Source organism: Leucopleurus acutus, assembly GCF_964270905.1.
Source record: "Leucopleurus acutus genome assembly, chromosome: 2".
NCBI lineage: Eukaryota > Metazoa > Chordata > Mammalia > Artiodactyla > Delphinidae > Leucopleurus > Leucopleurus acutus.
The window spans coordinates 16,537,688-16,554,891 of record NC_139143.1 but is presented as its reverse complement, the minus strand read 5'-3'; the positions used below and the strand labels follow the sequence as shown (position 1 = coordinate 16,554,891).

Genomic DNA, 17,204 nt, shown 5'->3' with positions numbered 1-17,204 from the left:
GTCACAAATTGTTTTAAAAACGGAACTCTTTCATTACATTTCAGTAAAGAATCACATGCAGAAATATGGTCAAGAAGGTTTTTTCACTTAACTTATGTGGAACCCAAACATCAAAGCGATTCACACAACCAAGCTGGCGCAAAAGATTTTCAATGCTTGATTTGGATATTTTGAGTATGTTGGCCATCTCCTGTGTGACATAACATTGATTGTTCTCAATTATTGTTTCAATTTGATCACTATCAACTTCAACTGTCCTACCTGACTGTGGAGCATCGTCCAGCGAGAAATCTCCAGCATGAAACTTTGCAAACCACTTTTGACACATTTGATCAGTCACAGCACCTTCTCCATACACTGCACAAATCTTTTTTGCATTTCAGTTGCATTTTACCTTTCTTGAAATAATAAAGCATAATATACTGAAAATGTTGCTTTTTTTCTTCCATCTTCAATATTAAAATGGCTGCACAAAAATTCACCAATTTTGATGTCTTTTTTTTAAATGCATGCTGATATGACAGCTGTCACATACAATCTAACAGAATTGTTTCGAATGAAGTTAAAGACAACTAAGCGCTACTACAGCCATCTTATGGAAAAAACGAAAGAACCTTTTGGCCCACCCAATAATAGAACTGAAAAATAATAGCAACAGTAAATAAAATTATGCAAAAAGTGAAATACTGTATGAGAAAAGTAAAATACCATGTCAGAAGGAAAGATCTGGAAAATTCTGAAGTAGAAAAGTTTTTTTTTGTTTGTTTTTTTAGGAAATAATGAGTAGGGAAAGATGGGAGTCAAAGGAAGCATTTTGAGTAGGTTCTCAGAGGATGGGCAACTCTCCTGATCTGTATATCTAAAACATCTCAACGCCTGTGCTGGGATATTCCTCAGGCACTTCAAATTCTACATATCTAAAATAACTCCTCTCATCCCTCCTCCACACACACCCATCCTCTATTCTTCTCTCTTAGAACAGCTCTTTTCTGCAAGCCATTTCTCATGAAAGACAATATGATTCACCCAACTGCTCAAATCAAAAACTGTAAAACCAATTCTTTGCATTAGTTCATGTCTTCATATTTTTAAGAGTAGTTACTTGCAAAAGCATTGTTTCCTAGACACTAGTCTTTTATTCTACTCTATCCTTCAAGCTATTGTTTGAATGGTCTTTCTAAAACATGAATCTAATCAAGTCCATTTTTTCCTAAAATCACTTCATGGCAACCCCACAAAACACTCCAAGTCTTCTGAATGAAGTCTAAGGCCCTTGAGATTTCAAAGTCCTCCCAGCTCTGGCTCAGACTTAATCTCCCATGTCTTCTTTTACCACTTCAATCCTATGATAGAGCCATTCTACTGCTATAGTTCACAGAACAGGCCCTGTGCTCTCTTGCCCTCAAACTATCACAATACTACGCCCTCTTCTTGAACTAACTTTTGCAACTTCCAGAGAGATGTATCTTTAGAGTATCCTGAAATTTCTTCTATATACTAATTATAACATTTATCTTCTTGAGAAGCTTGCCTTTTATTCATATCTGTATCCCAACATGTACTAAAGTATCTGATACATAGCAGGAGCTAAACTAATGTTCGTGGAAGGATGGAAGAAAGGAAGAAAAGAAGAAGGAAGAAAGGAAGAAAAGAAGGAAGATATGATAAGTAATAGCTGAAGCCAAGGCAGAAGGCAAAGTTCTTAATGGTTCTCAGAATTTTGTGTATAATATTAAGGGATGTTAGACTCCCTGAATATCATCATTGTGGCACTGGCACCACACATCTCCAAAGTTTAACAGACTCTGGGTCAAAAAAATTTATAGTGAAAGGTGTTAAATAAGGGGGAAAAAAGAAACCAAAAACAAGGCCCAAGTATAAGAGACAAGTATTTTGCAGTTCATTAGACGTTAATGGAAAGGCATCAGGAAAGGGAGATCATGATTAAACAGTGTCAAATGCCATGAAAAAGTCATGAAAACAAGGCCACTGTTTTAAGGGGTTACAGGGTTAGAAGCAATCTTTCGTTTTTCTTTTAACATTTTATCCTAGCCAATAATAAGATATTCTAGTGCAGGATATAAAATGTCACTTAGGGCAAAAATAGAAAAGATAAAGCAACACAATGTCTAGTAGAGCAGGCAATTCAAAGAAGATAGAGTATAAAGAAGATAAGAAAAGAAACATTTATTGAAAGAGGTTGACGTAAAGTCAAATTCATGATAATGGGATAAAGCAGTTTCTCATGGTTATTTAACCCTTTTTATCATTAACATTTAATATAACTATAGTATATCTGTTTTTCAGTTTTAAATATACAGTTGACCCTTGAATAATGTGGGTGTTACGGGATTTTTACAGTCAAAAATCCATGTATAATTTTACAGTCAACCCCCATATCTGCAGTTCCACATCCATGGATTCAACTAACTGGGGATTGTGTAGCACTGCAGAATGTATTTGTTGAAAACAATCTGAGTATAAGTGGACTCAGCCAGTTCAAACCCATGTTGTTCAAGGGTCAACTATGCTCTATTTAAATTATTGAAAACATTCTTCTGTCCTTCACCAGGAGCAATCAACAACTGACTATCTTTGCAAAGGAGGGAGAAAAAATATAGGGTATACAGATATGCTTACTACTTCTTTTCAACTAGTGTATTAGTTTGAACTTATGCCTTACTTATAATTGTCATAAGAAATACAGAAGATTAGCAATCAAATTATCTGTCCTGAATTTATGTTTTTTTTAACTCTCCTGGTAATAATGCTAACATATAATACCTAGTCAAAAGGAAAATTAAATAATTTCTTTTTGGAGTTATTAAAAATCTCTGGGTTTTTTTTAACAGTTATATAAATAAGAGCATACTATGACACTAATAAGAACCATCCATTAAATTAAAGGGACATACTTTAAAATAACTAGTAGTTAACTTACTGCTAAGTTTTAAGTTATGTGCTGAAATTTGACATCTATAAACATTTTTCTGTTGCCATTTTTTTAACTGCTTAAAAATGAAATTACAGATACTTGGGTTGCCACTGGGATGCTGCATACTCATACAATATGTCATGAACTGCTAGACATTTTATGTTTAAAATGAAAAATGTGGGTAACACTTTATTTTAATGATATATTAATTAGTTCCAAATTACAATGAAAATCCTATAGCAGTGAATAAAACATGACATCTACATGAATTTAAAATAAATTTATTATGATCAGCATTAACACAATGAATACTAAGTGAATTAATAATGATGAAAGACCAGAAGTATTACCAGGAATGTAATAAAACATCAAGAAGAAGCTGGAAGTTTCTAGTCACTTCATCATCAGCTAGAAGTATTATAACCCTGGGTAGCAGTATGTGCACATATGTAATTAGTGGCCAGAAAATAACTGACAATAAATAAAAATGAAAAAATGTGTGGTTAAGTATTTTCCCAGTAATATGCAAAAAATATGCATTTTACACATCAAAATACTATGCTTAATCTGACCTTAGCTACTAAATAAATACTAGATTAAAAACCCAATACGCTTTCCTTTTCATTATCATATAACTTGTAGCTATTTTAGACACTAGGAATAAAATTCCGATAGTAGCTGTCCTGTGTTGTAAGACATATTGATGTGTAAAATGATTACTTTTTTCCATATCATTTCACTATTAGGTCTTAAAGGATTTCAAGCTCCTTAAAGGCAAGAATTATGCTTATTTTCTACTTTGGGCTCTGATCATCACCCATGTTACTAATAAGAGGTCAATAACTACTTGATGATGAGAAATACGACATTTTAGAAGGTAGAAGCCATGCTTTGTTTTCCATTAATAGCTCTCGTTATTATTATTACTTCACAGTTCGATGAATCATGGGCTGCCAATACATAAGCATTAGATCATAAAGTAGGGATTATCATAGTTTGTCATGTAGATTTATACTGTTAGTGTATTTTTAAAATATTTCCTATTTGCTTTTCTTCATCTTCCTTCTCACTTCTCTTCACTTCATTTCCTGAACAAGTAAGTCCTAAAGAAATCAGCAGTGGGCAAGAAAAGCAAAGATCTGTGATGTGGGGTGGGAGGATGGCGAGGACCCCATGGCTCAGCACAGGGTATAACGGCCTGTGCGGGGTAAGGTGGGCATCCACATGGCGGGGGGCAACCCCTGGGGTAGGTTGTCCCAGTCTGAGTAAGGAGAGTATTCCAATGGAGAGGCCTGGCTTTAGGGTGTTGAGGAAAGGTAAAGGAAAGGTACACATGGGAGGGCAGCCAGACAGGGAATCAGAGCCCAAGAGTGATGAAAAGAGTAACCAAGTTGGCTGGGAGGTGACAGTTCAGCACAGAGAGGAAGACCTCACACAGGGTGGAAAGTGGTATACCTAAAAGAAAAAGCAGCTGTGGTGACAGGAGTTTGATTACATACAGAGGGATTAGTCAAATAAGTGAATATATCAAAAATAAAAGAAAAGGGAAAATAACTAGAATGAACTCTGTAGTGCTGGATTTGAAATAGAGTTGTCAATGTAAACTCATGGATTTCAACATCTACATGGACGGATGAATGGATAGATACATAGATAAAGTATAGATGTAAACTCTGTGCAAATGCATATATACACATATTTCCTAGCTCTGTCCACTTCAGAGGGCTTGAGAACAGCAACACCCAACGGCACAGGCAACTACTAAAAGAAACAAGAGGTCCTTGAAGAAATGGATAACTCCAGGGCTGGGGCAGAAAGAGTAAAAGCTTAGCCTCAACTTTTTTGTGTCAGAAAGCAGGAGAGTATTACCATGATCAGGACGCAGAAGGAAGTTTTAGTGGCTCCCATTAGACAAATCTGGGACAATGCTAGCATGAAGATAAGTAAGAGCAATGGATTTTAACCCATTGACTAAAATAGGAACATATGAGTCCATAACGATATAAATAAGAAAATATTTAAATAAATTGAAAATTAGAAGAGGGACAACTTCAAACTACTTGCTTTTAAAAAACACCTGTTAGTTACAAAGGAAAAAAGAACATCATAGTGAAGAAGCCTAGCAGACATAACCTTAATGACATTATCCAAATGAACCCCACCAGTAATTGGACAAATCAAAATAATGCAGTACCTGGTAGATGTATTGAAAAGATCAGAGCATTACTTCTGTGATATTTCTGCCATAGATACATACCTTGAATCTAATAGAGGAAAAATCAGACAAACTTAAACTGAGGGAAATTCCACAAAATAACTGATCTGTGTTCTTCAAAGGGGTCAAGGTCATGAAAATTGAAGAAAATTTGAGAAAATGCTCTATATTAAAAATAACTAAAGAGACAAAACAAACAACATTTTTTGCTATAAATAACATTATTGGGACAATTGGCAAAGGTTGGAGTCAGAAGATTAGATGGTGGAAATGTACAAATATTAATTTCTTGATTTTGATTGTTGAATTGTGGTTACGTAGAAAATGTTCTTATATGTTAAAAGAATTTGCAAGGCATCAGACTGCAACCCATCCCCATTTGGTTTTTGAAAGAAGTCTCTCTGTACTGTATTGCAACTTTTATGTAAATTTGAGATTGTATACACACACACACACACACACACACACACAAGAAAGAACGGCATCTCAATATTGTTTTAAATTCTTCAAACACTTTTCATAGCTTAAAATATATTATTTAAAGTAGACTTAAGAGTAAGGGAAATTATCATGCACAAAGAAAACCATCTTACAATGATAAAAATGTTAATTTATCATATCTGTTAAGCAGATATGATCATTTTAAAGGCATATGCACCTAATAATAAAGCTTCAAAATACATGAAGCAAAACCTGACAAAACTAAAAGGAGAAATAGACAAGTCCACTATTATAGTTGGGAATTGCAACATGTCTCCCCGAATAATTGATAGGACAACTGTACAGGAAATCCATAACAATATAGAAAATGTGAATATTTATCAACCAACTTGATATAATTGATATTTATAGAACACTCTACCCAATAATATATATTTGGTATGTCTTCAAATTAATTGATCTTTTATTTGCAGTATTTTAGTCTGATGTTTAGTCCATCTAGTGAATTATTTCTTTCAGATGCTATGGTTTTTTTGTTTTGTTTTGTTTTTTTGAGTTACGTGGGCCTCTCACTGTTGTGGCCTCTCCCGTTGCGGAGCACAGGCTCTGGACGCGCAGGCTCAGCGGCCATGGCTCATGGGCCCAGCCGCTCCGTGGCATGTGGGATCTTCCCGGACCGGGGCACGAACCCGTGTCCCTTGCATTGGCAGGCAGACTCTCAACCACTGCGCCACCAGGGAAGCCCTGCTGTGTTTTTTTAATCTCTGAAAGTTTCATTTGCTTCTTCTTTATGTTCCATTTAACTTCTCATTATGCTCATATTTTCCTTTAAGTCTTTAAATTCTGAGTCACTATTTAAAAATCCTTGTCTGCTAATTTTATTATCTTTGTATTTCTGGTCTGTTTCTATTAAGTGATTTTTCTCCTCCTTGTTATAGATCTTAGTTTGCTACATTTTTGTCCTACTAATAATTTAGGAATAGATGCTGGATACTATGAAGGTTATGCTGTTGAGAATTTGGATTTTGTTCAGAAATTACCTCCAGGAATAAAGAGGGGTAATTGTCTGGATAATGTAATTTGTTTCCTTTCTTTTAGAGATCCTAATCCTGCACTGTCTGTTGCATCAATGTCTAGAAATAAGTTTTCATATATTTTGTTCAGTCTTCTAATTTTTCATGGTGGGAGGGCAAGTTTTGTACCAGTTACATCTTCATGGACACTTATTTTATATATTTAATTTTACTTTTTCAAAACAAAATTTGGGGGAATTCCCTGGCAGTCCAGTGGTTAAGACTCAGTGCTTTCACTGTTGAGGGCCTGGGTTCAATCCCTGGTCGGGGAACTAAGATCCCACAAGCTGGGTAGTGCAGCCAAAAGAATTAAAATTAAAATTAAAAAAAAAATAAAAACAAATTTTTTGTCTTAGAACAAATTTTTACCTATTTATTTACTGTTTATTTCACAAATAATACATGAACATCCAAAGCTTAATCTAAAAATTTAAACCATATAGAAAAATAGAGAAAAAAATTGATTCCATTTCAACCTACCTTATCCTCCAATTTTCAAAATCTAATCATTATTAACAGCTTATTATATGATTCCAGATCCATATTTTTGTGTCTCTATGTATTTATACATAAAAATTTCATGCTAAATGTATTACATGCTTTCTATGACCTCTTTTTTTTACTTTGTCTCAGAGATTTTTATGTTATTATGTATAAAATTTTTCACTCTTTTAAACTGCTACTTAATATTCCATCATGTGAATATGCCTTTATTTATTTAGCCAGATTAGTTACAAATACATATAAGTCTCTTCTGTGTTCTTCCTATTAGAAATAATGCTTTAATGAATGCCTTTATACATAACCCTATATATAAAATACTCTGTGCACAAATTGTGTACATATTTCTGTAGGGTAAGTAGATACAGTCATATGCATTTTGATGCTATTGTAAATTATATTATTTTTGTAGTTTCAAATTATAATAGCCCACTGCTATTATATTAAAAAAATTGATTTTTGTGTATTGTATCCTGCAATCTTGCTAAATTCACTTTTTATTTCTAAATCATTTTGTTTGTAGGTGGTTTAGAGTTATATATGCATAAAATTGTGTTTTCAGTGAATAAAGACAATTTTATGGAGGTTCCTCAGAAAACTAAACATAGAATTACCATGTGATCCAGAAATTCCACTTCTGGGAATATACCCGGACAAAACTATAATTCATAAAGATACATGCACCCCTATGTTCATAGCTGCACTGTTCACAATAGCCAAAAAATGGAAACAACCTAAATGTTCATCAACAGATGAATGGATAAAGAAGATGTGGTACATATATACAATGGAATACTACTTAGCCATAAAAAAGAATGAAATAATGCCATTTGCAGCAACATGGATGGACCTAGAGATTATCATACTAGGTGAAGTAAGTCAGAAAGAGAAAGACAAATACCATATAATAACACTTACATGCGGAATCTAAAATATGACACAAATGAACATAACTACAAAACAGAAACAGACTCATAGACATAGAGAACAGACTTACGGTTACCAAGGGGGAGGGGGGAGGGGGAGGAATGGACTGGGAGTTTGGGATTGGTAGATGGAAACTATTACATTTAGAATGGATAAACAACAAGGTCCTAATGCACAGCACAGGGAACTAAATTCAATATCCTGTGATAAAACAAAATAGAAAAGAATATTAAAAAAAGAATGTCTATATGTGTGTAACTGAGTCACTTTGCTGTACAGCAGATTGGCACAACATTGTAAACCAACTCTACTTCAATAAAAAAAAAAGACAATTGTAGTTCTTCCTGTGCAATTTTAACCCCTTTTATTTATTTATCATGCAAAATTCAAAATTACTAAGGAAAGCGTGGATAGTTCAATAAATGGTGTTGGGACAACTGTATGTCTACAGAAAAAAATTAAGTTATTATCTCACACAATACATGCATAGAAATATAACTGCATAAAGAGTGAAGGAAAAATGTAATAAAACTTTAATATTATCAGTAAATACAGATAATTTTCTCATAATCATGGGCTGGAAAAGACTTCAAAAATAGGCTAAAATTCCCCAAAGCCAGAGAAATAGATTGACTAATTTGACTACATAGAAAACTTAAAGATAGTATGGTACACATTACCATAAACCTAATATATATGTATTGGCTTTGGGAGTAGGTGATGGGGGAGCCAGTGGAGGAGTTCTTAAGGCCACTAAAGAGACAATTCAGGCTAGAAGAGTGGAGAGGTAACAGATTAGAAGCTAGATAAAGAAATACCTGCATTATGTATTAGTGATACAATTAGCAGGTCTGTTGCCTGTAACTGCTTGTTGATTGAAAAGGTACTAATGACTTTTTGAACCTGCACAAAGATGTCTAGGAAGAATACTGAAAGTGCCAACTGGATTCTTTTAACTGCGTAGAATAAGGGGTATCTCATAAATCTCAGCATCACAATGCTTATCTAAATTTAACCATAAATACTACATACAAGTATAATTGCTCATCATTGTTTCTGTTACTTCTTTTGTTCTTCCCCTATCCTCAAATCCTTGTTATGATTTAATTTTAATTTGATTACACAGAGTACTTTCTAGAGAACATTTCCTCAGGTTGGGTACATGGATGATGTAACTCTGAGTCTTTACATGTCTAAAAACATCTCATCAAAAGAATGAATAAGATCTTTGCTAGGTTTAGGATTTTTAGTTGTTACCTTGAATAATCGATAATTATTGTCCTTTTCTAGGTCTCTGTGTTGCATATGAGCCATCCAATGCTGGACTCTTTCCTTAGCAAATCACTTTTCTCTTTTCTATCTATATTAGAAGCTTGTAAAAATTTTTCTGTATCCTTGGATAGATAATATCCAAGAAGTATGTCTTCCAAAAGAAAATCCTGTGTAGGACTCAGACAGTCCTTTCAATTCAAAGCCATACTCATTCTTCAGTTTAGGAACATTTTCTTCTAGTATTTCTTTATTATTAATCTATCTCCTTCCCATTCCTACTGCATATTCTGCAGTGACTATTATTCATATACTAAGCCCCATAGATATGTCTACCACATTGCTTTCCTGAAACATTTATATTTCAGTTATGACTATCCTATTTTTTAATTGATTTCTTACATTTTTAAGCTGAAAAGAATTTTAATTGGTTCCAGTAATTTTTTTCTCTCTAATTTTATTTCTGTAAAAGTTCTCATTATATTTTTACTAAAGTTTACATCTGTGTCCTCCATTAGTTCTAACTCCACAGTAGCCACCTATTCTGGCTTCTTAGCTTAATCTCCTTCCTCCAAACTAAAGTTCCCTTGTATGGCTTATGAATTTTCTCTGCCTATTTATGTTGATAGATATTCAATTGCTTGATATCTAGGCAGGACTGCCTGCTCAGGTCACTAGGGCAGTAGCGTACTGACAGGCAGTAAAAGTTACTGTAAAAACATTCTCTGTTCAATGAGCCAGCAGTGAACATGTTGGGGAACTGAGATCTCTCTTTCGGTGCCTGAGGCATAGGTATTCGTTAGACCAGTTCCAGGTCAGGAGGATTCCAGAGCTTCCATGGTCAAAGAAAAGAAGCTATTCATTCTCAGAAGTGATTCTTCAAGCTTTTGGTAGCCGATTTTGGAGACATACCAGAGGTCCTACTAGTATCTGCATCATCTGTGGACTCTACCAGATGCAGGCTTCTTTCTAAGCAGTGGGGTTCTTGGTCCTTATAGCTGTGTTTCCCTTATTTTGAAAACTGAGTTGTCTAAACACAGATGTGCAAGGGAGAAAAGAATAAGAGCTGCTGGCTTAGACTCCCATCTCTCCTTCTTCCTACTGAATCTTTGTTTTCTAGAAATTCTTCAAAATTACTGGTCTACTAATTGCATGCTTTTTTGTTCTTAAAATTTTGTACATTTAGTCTTTAAAAATTTTTTTACACTTAACTGTATTTTGAATGGAATCAAAGTAGAAGTACACATAAATGCTTAGTATGTCTTCTGATCTAATTCCTCATCTAGTTATTGCTGGTACCAAGAAGAGCTACTGATTTTTCTAAATTTACCTTGTAATCAGACACTTTATCAAATTCATTTTATTTCTAAGAGTTTTTAAGCAGATTATCTTGCATTTTCTCAGCTTTATAATTTCATGATCTGTAACCAACCCTTACTTCTTCCCTTCTAATATTTACTAATAAATATTTCTTTTATTACAGTATTGGCTACAATTTCCAGAAAAAGATTCCAAATAGTAGAATTAATGTGTATTTTTCTCTTGTTTTTGAATTAAATGGAACTATCGATATTGTATTTCATCAATACACATGATGTTGGCTATTGGTTTTAGAAACATATCCTTTATTATAAGCACATTTCCCTTTATTTCTCATTTATAAAGATTTTTTTAACTTGAGAATTTTATCTGAATGATGGTTACACGGGTATACACATACGTAAAAATTATTAAGCTGTACACTTATAGTTTATGTACTTCATTAAATGTACATAATATATTAAAATTTTTAAAATTTTTATAAAGAAAAGAAAAATACTCATAAATAAATAAATTTATCAACTGCCTTTCTTATATCCAATGAGTTGATCATATGCATTTTAATTCTTTGCCCTCCTGTTGTGATTTCAATATTATGATTTTACTGGGTGCTAACTAATGTGACAAAAAATCACTTAATTTTCTTAGTTGACATCTCAATAGGCATTATTGCCTCATTTATAGATGAGAAAGCTGATATTTAAAGTGTTTAACTAAGGTAAGAGTATAAATTTAAGAGCTTAAGTTTAAGCCTAAAGTAACACAGAATTAGGCTTTCAACTGTTCCTGCACTCTGGCATAAATCATCCTTGTATGCTTGGCAGAAGCCTTGCTAAATTTTACTGGTCAGAATTGAGTCCCACTGAACAGAAAAATCAGCAACTAATTAGAATCAGAGGAAGAGACTCGTGTCTATCCGACTAAGTGCTATTTACAATCTTTAGGCTACTAGGACCAAGATGATTGCCCAAAGTCAAGGACATCAAACCAACTAATTAAACTAAGAATACGGTCAGGAACCTTTGACTATGTTGGAGTTAGAAACAAATTGATTATGTTTATGGGAATAATGGATTCCAGAATCAGGCCAACTTAAGGAACATTATACTTTAGGTTGACACAAGGTAATGAAGTCCAGGTAAATCGCTGGTCTTATACTGGAGAGTACTTGCCATACCAGGTGTTTCCCTTTCCTCAACTTGACCTTAGAAAGGCAGGTTAGACCTTATGTATTTGATGTACCTAATTCCATGCAGGGACTTGATTTAAAGGCCCCATACTCCAAGCATAAGGTTTGGACTGAGATGAATCAAACTTCATTAGATCTTTGATCTTTTTGAACAAGTAACTTACACTTTTAAGATCTCATTTTCCTCCGTTGTAAAGTAGGAATAATAAAAATCACTTCATATGATTACTGTGAAAGTCAAAATAAAATAATATTTGTGAAAGCACTTAACAGAGTTCTCAGCACATACCAGATATTCAATTGCATTTATTTCTCTTTCTACTCCCTTCTCTCTATCCTCACGCACTCCCCATGCCCCGTTTCAGAGGGTAAGGGATCTGGAAATTTGAGTTAGCCACTTAGTCTCTACAGTGTCTCTGTAGAACTTCTAGCCCTCTTCCTGAGCAACCGCTTTCTCAATATTCCCCTACACATACCCTTCAGCTAAGTTAATTAGAAGAGATTTTGACATATATTAGGTTAATTTCTGCTTATATACCTTTAGAAAACTATATATGGTTTAAAATGATTTCATATCTTATATATTTTTCTCATAAAGCCAAATTTGACTTAAATTTTCTTAACAAGCAAAACAGGCCACAAAGAGTTAAACTAATAAACGATGGAATTGGAGGAGGAAAGCAGAAAAAAGAAAACAAAATCAAAATGCTCTACCAATTTCAAAATAAGTTCGGAGTTTTCTTCATTATTTATTTTTAAAGACAGAAGTCAGATCAAGTCACTCCTCTATTGAAAATCCCCTATGACTTCCTATCTTAATCAGAGTAGAATCCAATGTCTTTACTATGGCTTAAAAGCTCCAAATGATCATGCAGGCTTCTGACAACAGGGCCATAGCACTTGATGTTACAGCTCCTGCAGGCTCATCCCTGAGACCCCTATCTAGTAGGCCTACTCATCCACTTTTATTAGGTCTCTGTTTAAATATTACCTGATCAGAGGAGCATCCTCAGACCACTCTATTTAAAACAGGATGTTTGTTCACACTTTGCTCACCCTACCTTGCTTTATTCTTTTTGGTCACAATCACCTCAAGACAAAATATTATATGTAAGTATATTTATGTTCTGTCTCCCTCATGACTCTTTTGTTCACTGCTGTATCCTCAATACCTAGAACAGTCTTTAGCACATAATAGGTGCTCCATTCATATTTAATTAATCAGTGAATATTTAATTCATAAATATGGTATTGAGAATCTAAGTAGAGTGCATTAAGTTCTCATAAGAAATGTTAGAAATAAGTTCTCTTCTGAATAATATTAAAATCTAAAAAAAATAAATAAAACACAGTTTCTACATGAGAAGTCATGACAGAGAGGGACAAGAATTAAAAAGTAGCTTAACATAGGGTGAACATGTAAAATGCCTATGTATCAATATGTATATGTAGAAATGAATCACTTTGCTGTACACCTGAAACTACACAACTTTGTAAATCAACTATACTCCAATATAAAATAAAAAATTAAATTAACAAAAAAGAAACAAACTTAACCCATCACAAATTTCCTGGGTTCTAATTATTTAAAACCCTAAAATGTGCTGTTTGTGAAGAGAAATATACAAAAATGATATGATTAACTCAGATCAGATAAAAGAGGATCAATATTAATATTACAAGGTGTATGTTGCTGCATTAAATCTGTTTAAAGAAATAATAAAAATAATTTTAAAAACTGCTAGTAGTATTCAAAGGTGAAACATTTTGCACATTCAAAAAAGACCAATATATAGCCAATAATGAAGAGACACACACCAGTACACACATATAAGCTAAATAACATGACATAAAAGGATACCACACAGTGGAAACTCAGTGGAATTAAGTGGAAGAGGGACATTTTGAACTCATTCCTATTAGCATTTGACAGATCAACTAGATGAAATTTAAATAAGGATATGGGGAAAATGAACAATATGATTAATGAACATATACCAAATTCTCCTTTCCACAAATAGGATAGTATAAATGACCAATAAGTCAAAAAGATATCTCAGTAATTCAGAAGAATAGAAATGAAACTAGGAAGTAATAGTGAAAGTTAAAAAAAAGGCCAATACTTAGTCAAATAACAACTGTGTATTATCTTTGTGCCACCCTGTAACATCCTAGACACAATATTCAGTCTCTTTGATGAGTAGACCACCAAACATGAGTGCCCACCAAACATTTCTTGTGGGAGCAACTTCCCAAAGGGCTTGGACAGGTTTGATAATGCACAACTCTACCTATGCCCCTAGCTTTCTTATCACATCAGCTACCACCATACTTGCTTTTCACTTCTTGGAATTCCAAATCTTTCCTCTATGTTAGGCAGAGAAGCTTCTCTCTTCCTGGGTGGACACCCAGGCCCTGGAGGATTCAGGTGCTAATCTAAGCACTTAGTCATAGTATATTTTTCCCAGCAAAGTCATGTTTCAACTTCAGAGGCAATCTGGTGCCAGCTGTTAGGTAGAAACATTTTTGCCACTGTCTTGTTACCAACATAGAAGACAATAAAACAAACCAAGAAGTATTAAAATTGTTTCTTCCAACTCTGGTGCCTACATACTAATGGAGTTGAAACAGTATGCTCATGCCATTTGGATTTCTGGATCTTGGCGCTTCCTGTCAGTTAATTCATCAAAACCAGTGTAGTGGGAAGAAAATCTTGTCTAGTATGGTAGTGAAGAGCATAAGCCTTGGAGTTGGGTTTTTTGGTTTTGAGACTTAGTAGCTGTATGACCTCATACAAATTATCAATCCATCTGAACCTTATTTTCTTTGCCTCATGTAAAGAAGGAATAAATATATAACTTGTACGGATGTTTACAAATTAAACGATAGGCCCATACACCATTTTTTTTTTCTTACAAAGTCTCCCTTTTTATGCAAAATGGGGCCTGACAGGAACTCTTGTGAGAAATGCAGATTTGCTGGCCATAACTGAGACCCACTGAATCAGAATCTGCATTTTACCAAGACCCTCAGGTGATTCTCATGTATACTGAAGTTTGCAAAAGAACTAATCTAGTCAATAACAGATGAGAAATGACAACAATTTCTTAAGGAAATTGCCCGTTTAATTTTTCATATACTAACATTTTATATGGTTTTTGCTCCTATGCTAATCAATACCCTTTTTTTTTTAAACTAGGCAAACTTGGAAGTTTTGATTCCTTCGTGATCTTTAGAGACTTTCCTTCATACTGAAAATATTAATAATAAATGAAATGGAAGGAATGCCAGCCTATTCTCATCATGGCCTTTGTATGGCCCTAGTTTTTTCTCCAAACTACCTCCAGCTTTGGGAAAATGTGCCCATTGTCAAAAGTCAGGAGATGGAGACAAAGATTAACACTGAAATCTTTAGAAAAAAATTATGTCTGTTTGCAGTTGCATGACACTTCACCAAGCTTTTCTAGAACACTGTTCTCAAGCTCTAAAAATATAGATTAATACATTCACTTGTAAAGTTGTGAAAACCAAATGAACACTGTATGAAAAAGTTCCTAATGCAATGCCCAGCATATAATCAGTGCTCAAGAAATGTTAGTCATTTCCCTTCCTGTTCATGCTTGCTCTGTTGTAATTATCTTTTAAATGCCTATATTCCATATTAGGCTGTGAACATCAGAGGAATGGAATTTATTTCTTTTAGATATCTAAGTCATAAATATAGGACCTTCCACATAATTTATCTATAATTATAGATAATACATAATTTGTCTTTAGCTATTTTTCATACATTTATGTAAACCAGGACCAATGATTGATTGAAAGATTCATTTATGGAATTATTAGACAAGTAATTATTGTGCAGCTAAGAGGGATGATACTTATATATCTCATATATTATCTCACAACAGAATGTAAAACTAAATTGTGATCAAGTGCTGTAAAAGGTACACGGTGCTCTAAGAATGTAGTAGGTGAGAAAACTGTTAGAATAAGAACAGCTCAGCAAGATTCTGTCTTCTTGGCATGTTTTCCATTGGTCTAGCATGTCACTATCTTCTACTATGGTCTGATTTACATTTTTTGAATTTTTTCTTAAGTCGGAAAATCTCCTGAGGCACTGCTTCCAGAAGGCCAGTGTTCAAATGAACCACTAGTGAGAAGATTAGGTGTAGAGAGATGGATAAGGCCGCTAGTGTCTTCCTTAGCCCTCTTCTATTAATTAACATATTGGTACAGATTATCCTGTCAGAATAGTTTAGAGGGCTTCCCTGGTGGCGCAGTGGTTGAGAGTCCGCCTGCCGAGGCAGGGGACACGGGTTCGTGCCCCGGTCCGGGAAGATCCCACATGCCGCGGAGCGGCTAGGCCCGTGAGCCATGGCCGCTGAGCCTGCGCGTCCAGAGCCTGTGCTCCGCAACGGGAGAGGCCACAACAGTGAGAGGCCCGCGTACCACAAAAAAAAAAAAAAAAGAATAGTTTAGATACTGTCACTTCGGGAAGACAATTGAGTCACAGAACAGTTGAGTTCAATGATATTTGTGACATAAAGGAGGTTCAAATCCCCAGGTAGATGGGGGATACTCTGAGCTCACCCAGCTAAGGAACCTGGGCGACCCCAGTCAGGCCATTAATCCTTCCACAAGGAGGACACAGGTTTCATCACATTGCTGAGTGATTATGTCAAAGGAAAACACTTCATTTTACAATTTTAATTATACTGGAATTTTAAAAATCATCTCCAGCTGATAACCATGGCTTCCTGTATCTATAATCCCCCTGTATGCTAACACTACTTTTAAATTTGCGATTCTTTTTGCAGCCCACAAATGACGAAAAGTGGGTGGTACTCAGCGAGTTAGGGAATTTGCTCATAGGAAGCTCCCGTTGAGAAATAACGGGCTGGGGATGAAGCCAGGCCTTTTCGCACTCCCCCAGTTGATGCCCTACCTGTTCCTGTAGTAGTACTGATGTGCTACAGTCGTCGACCGAGCTTGCAACCGGGCTAACGTGGCCATAGCCTCAGCGCGCCAGCTGCACCACTGGAGTTACTCTGGGTCTCCTAGGCAACCGGGCTAAACCATTCCGCTGGTCCCGGGGGTTCAACTTTTCGTTGACTTTACATTTTCTCCCTCACACTGTTTCAGTTTCCAGAAGACTAGAAAGAAAAATTAAGAAATTTTTCTTATGCAAAATTTCAAATTATTGGCTTCTATATCTTCTGCGAGCAAAAGGAGGAGACTCTCGGAGAAGGAAGCTGGGGTGGGGGCGGGGAGGAGAACTAATGGTTGCTCCCGGCATCCGGTTTCCGCCTCCAGTCGGCTTCCGGAAGCTCA

At 34.9% G+C, this 17,204-nt stretch overlaps 1 protein-coding gene across 1 annotated transcript in view; it reads right to left on the bottom strand.

The window, feature by feature from the left end:
- The window catches only part of SPATA17 (spermatogenesis associated 17), a gene marked incomplete at its 3' end in the record, with an annotated part of 184,498 nt that extends 167,574 nt beyond the window's left edge, over window positions 1–16,924 (bottom strand). The window contains exon 1 of the mRNA XM_082857904.1: window positions 16,819–16,924. Within this exon, the coding sequence (XP_082714030.1) occupies window positions 16,819–16,886 (68 nt within the window). The 5' untranslated portion in view covers window positions 16,887–16,924. The remainder of the gene's footprint in view (window positions 1–16,818) is intronic.
- Window positions 16,925–17,204: the final 280 nt, after the last annotated feature.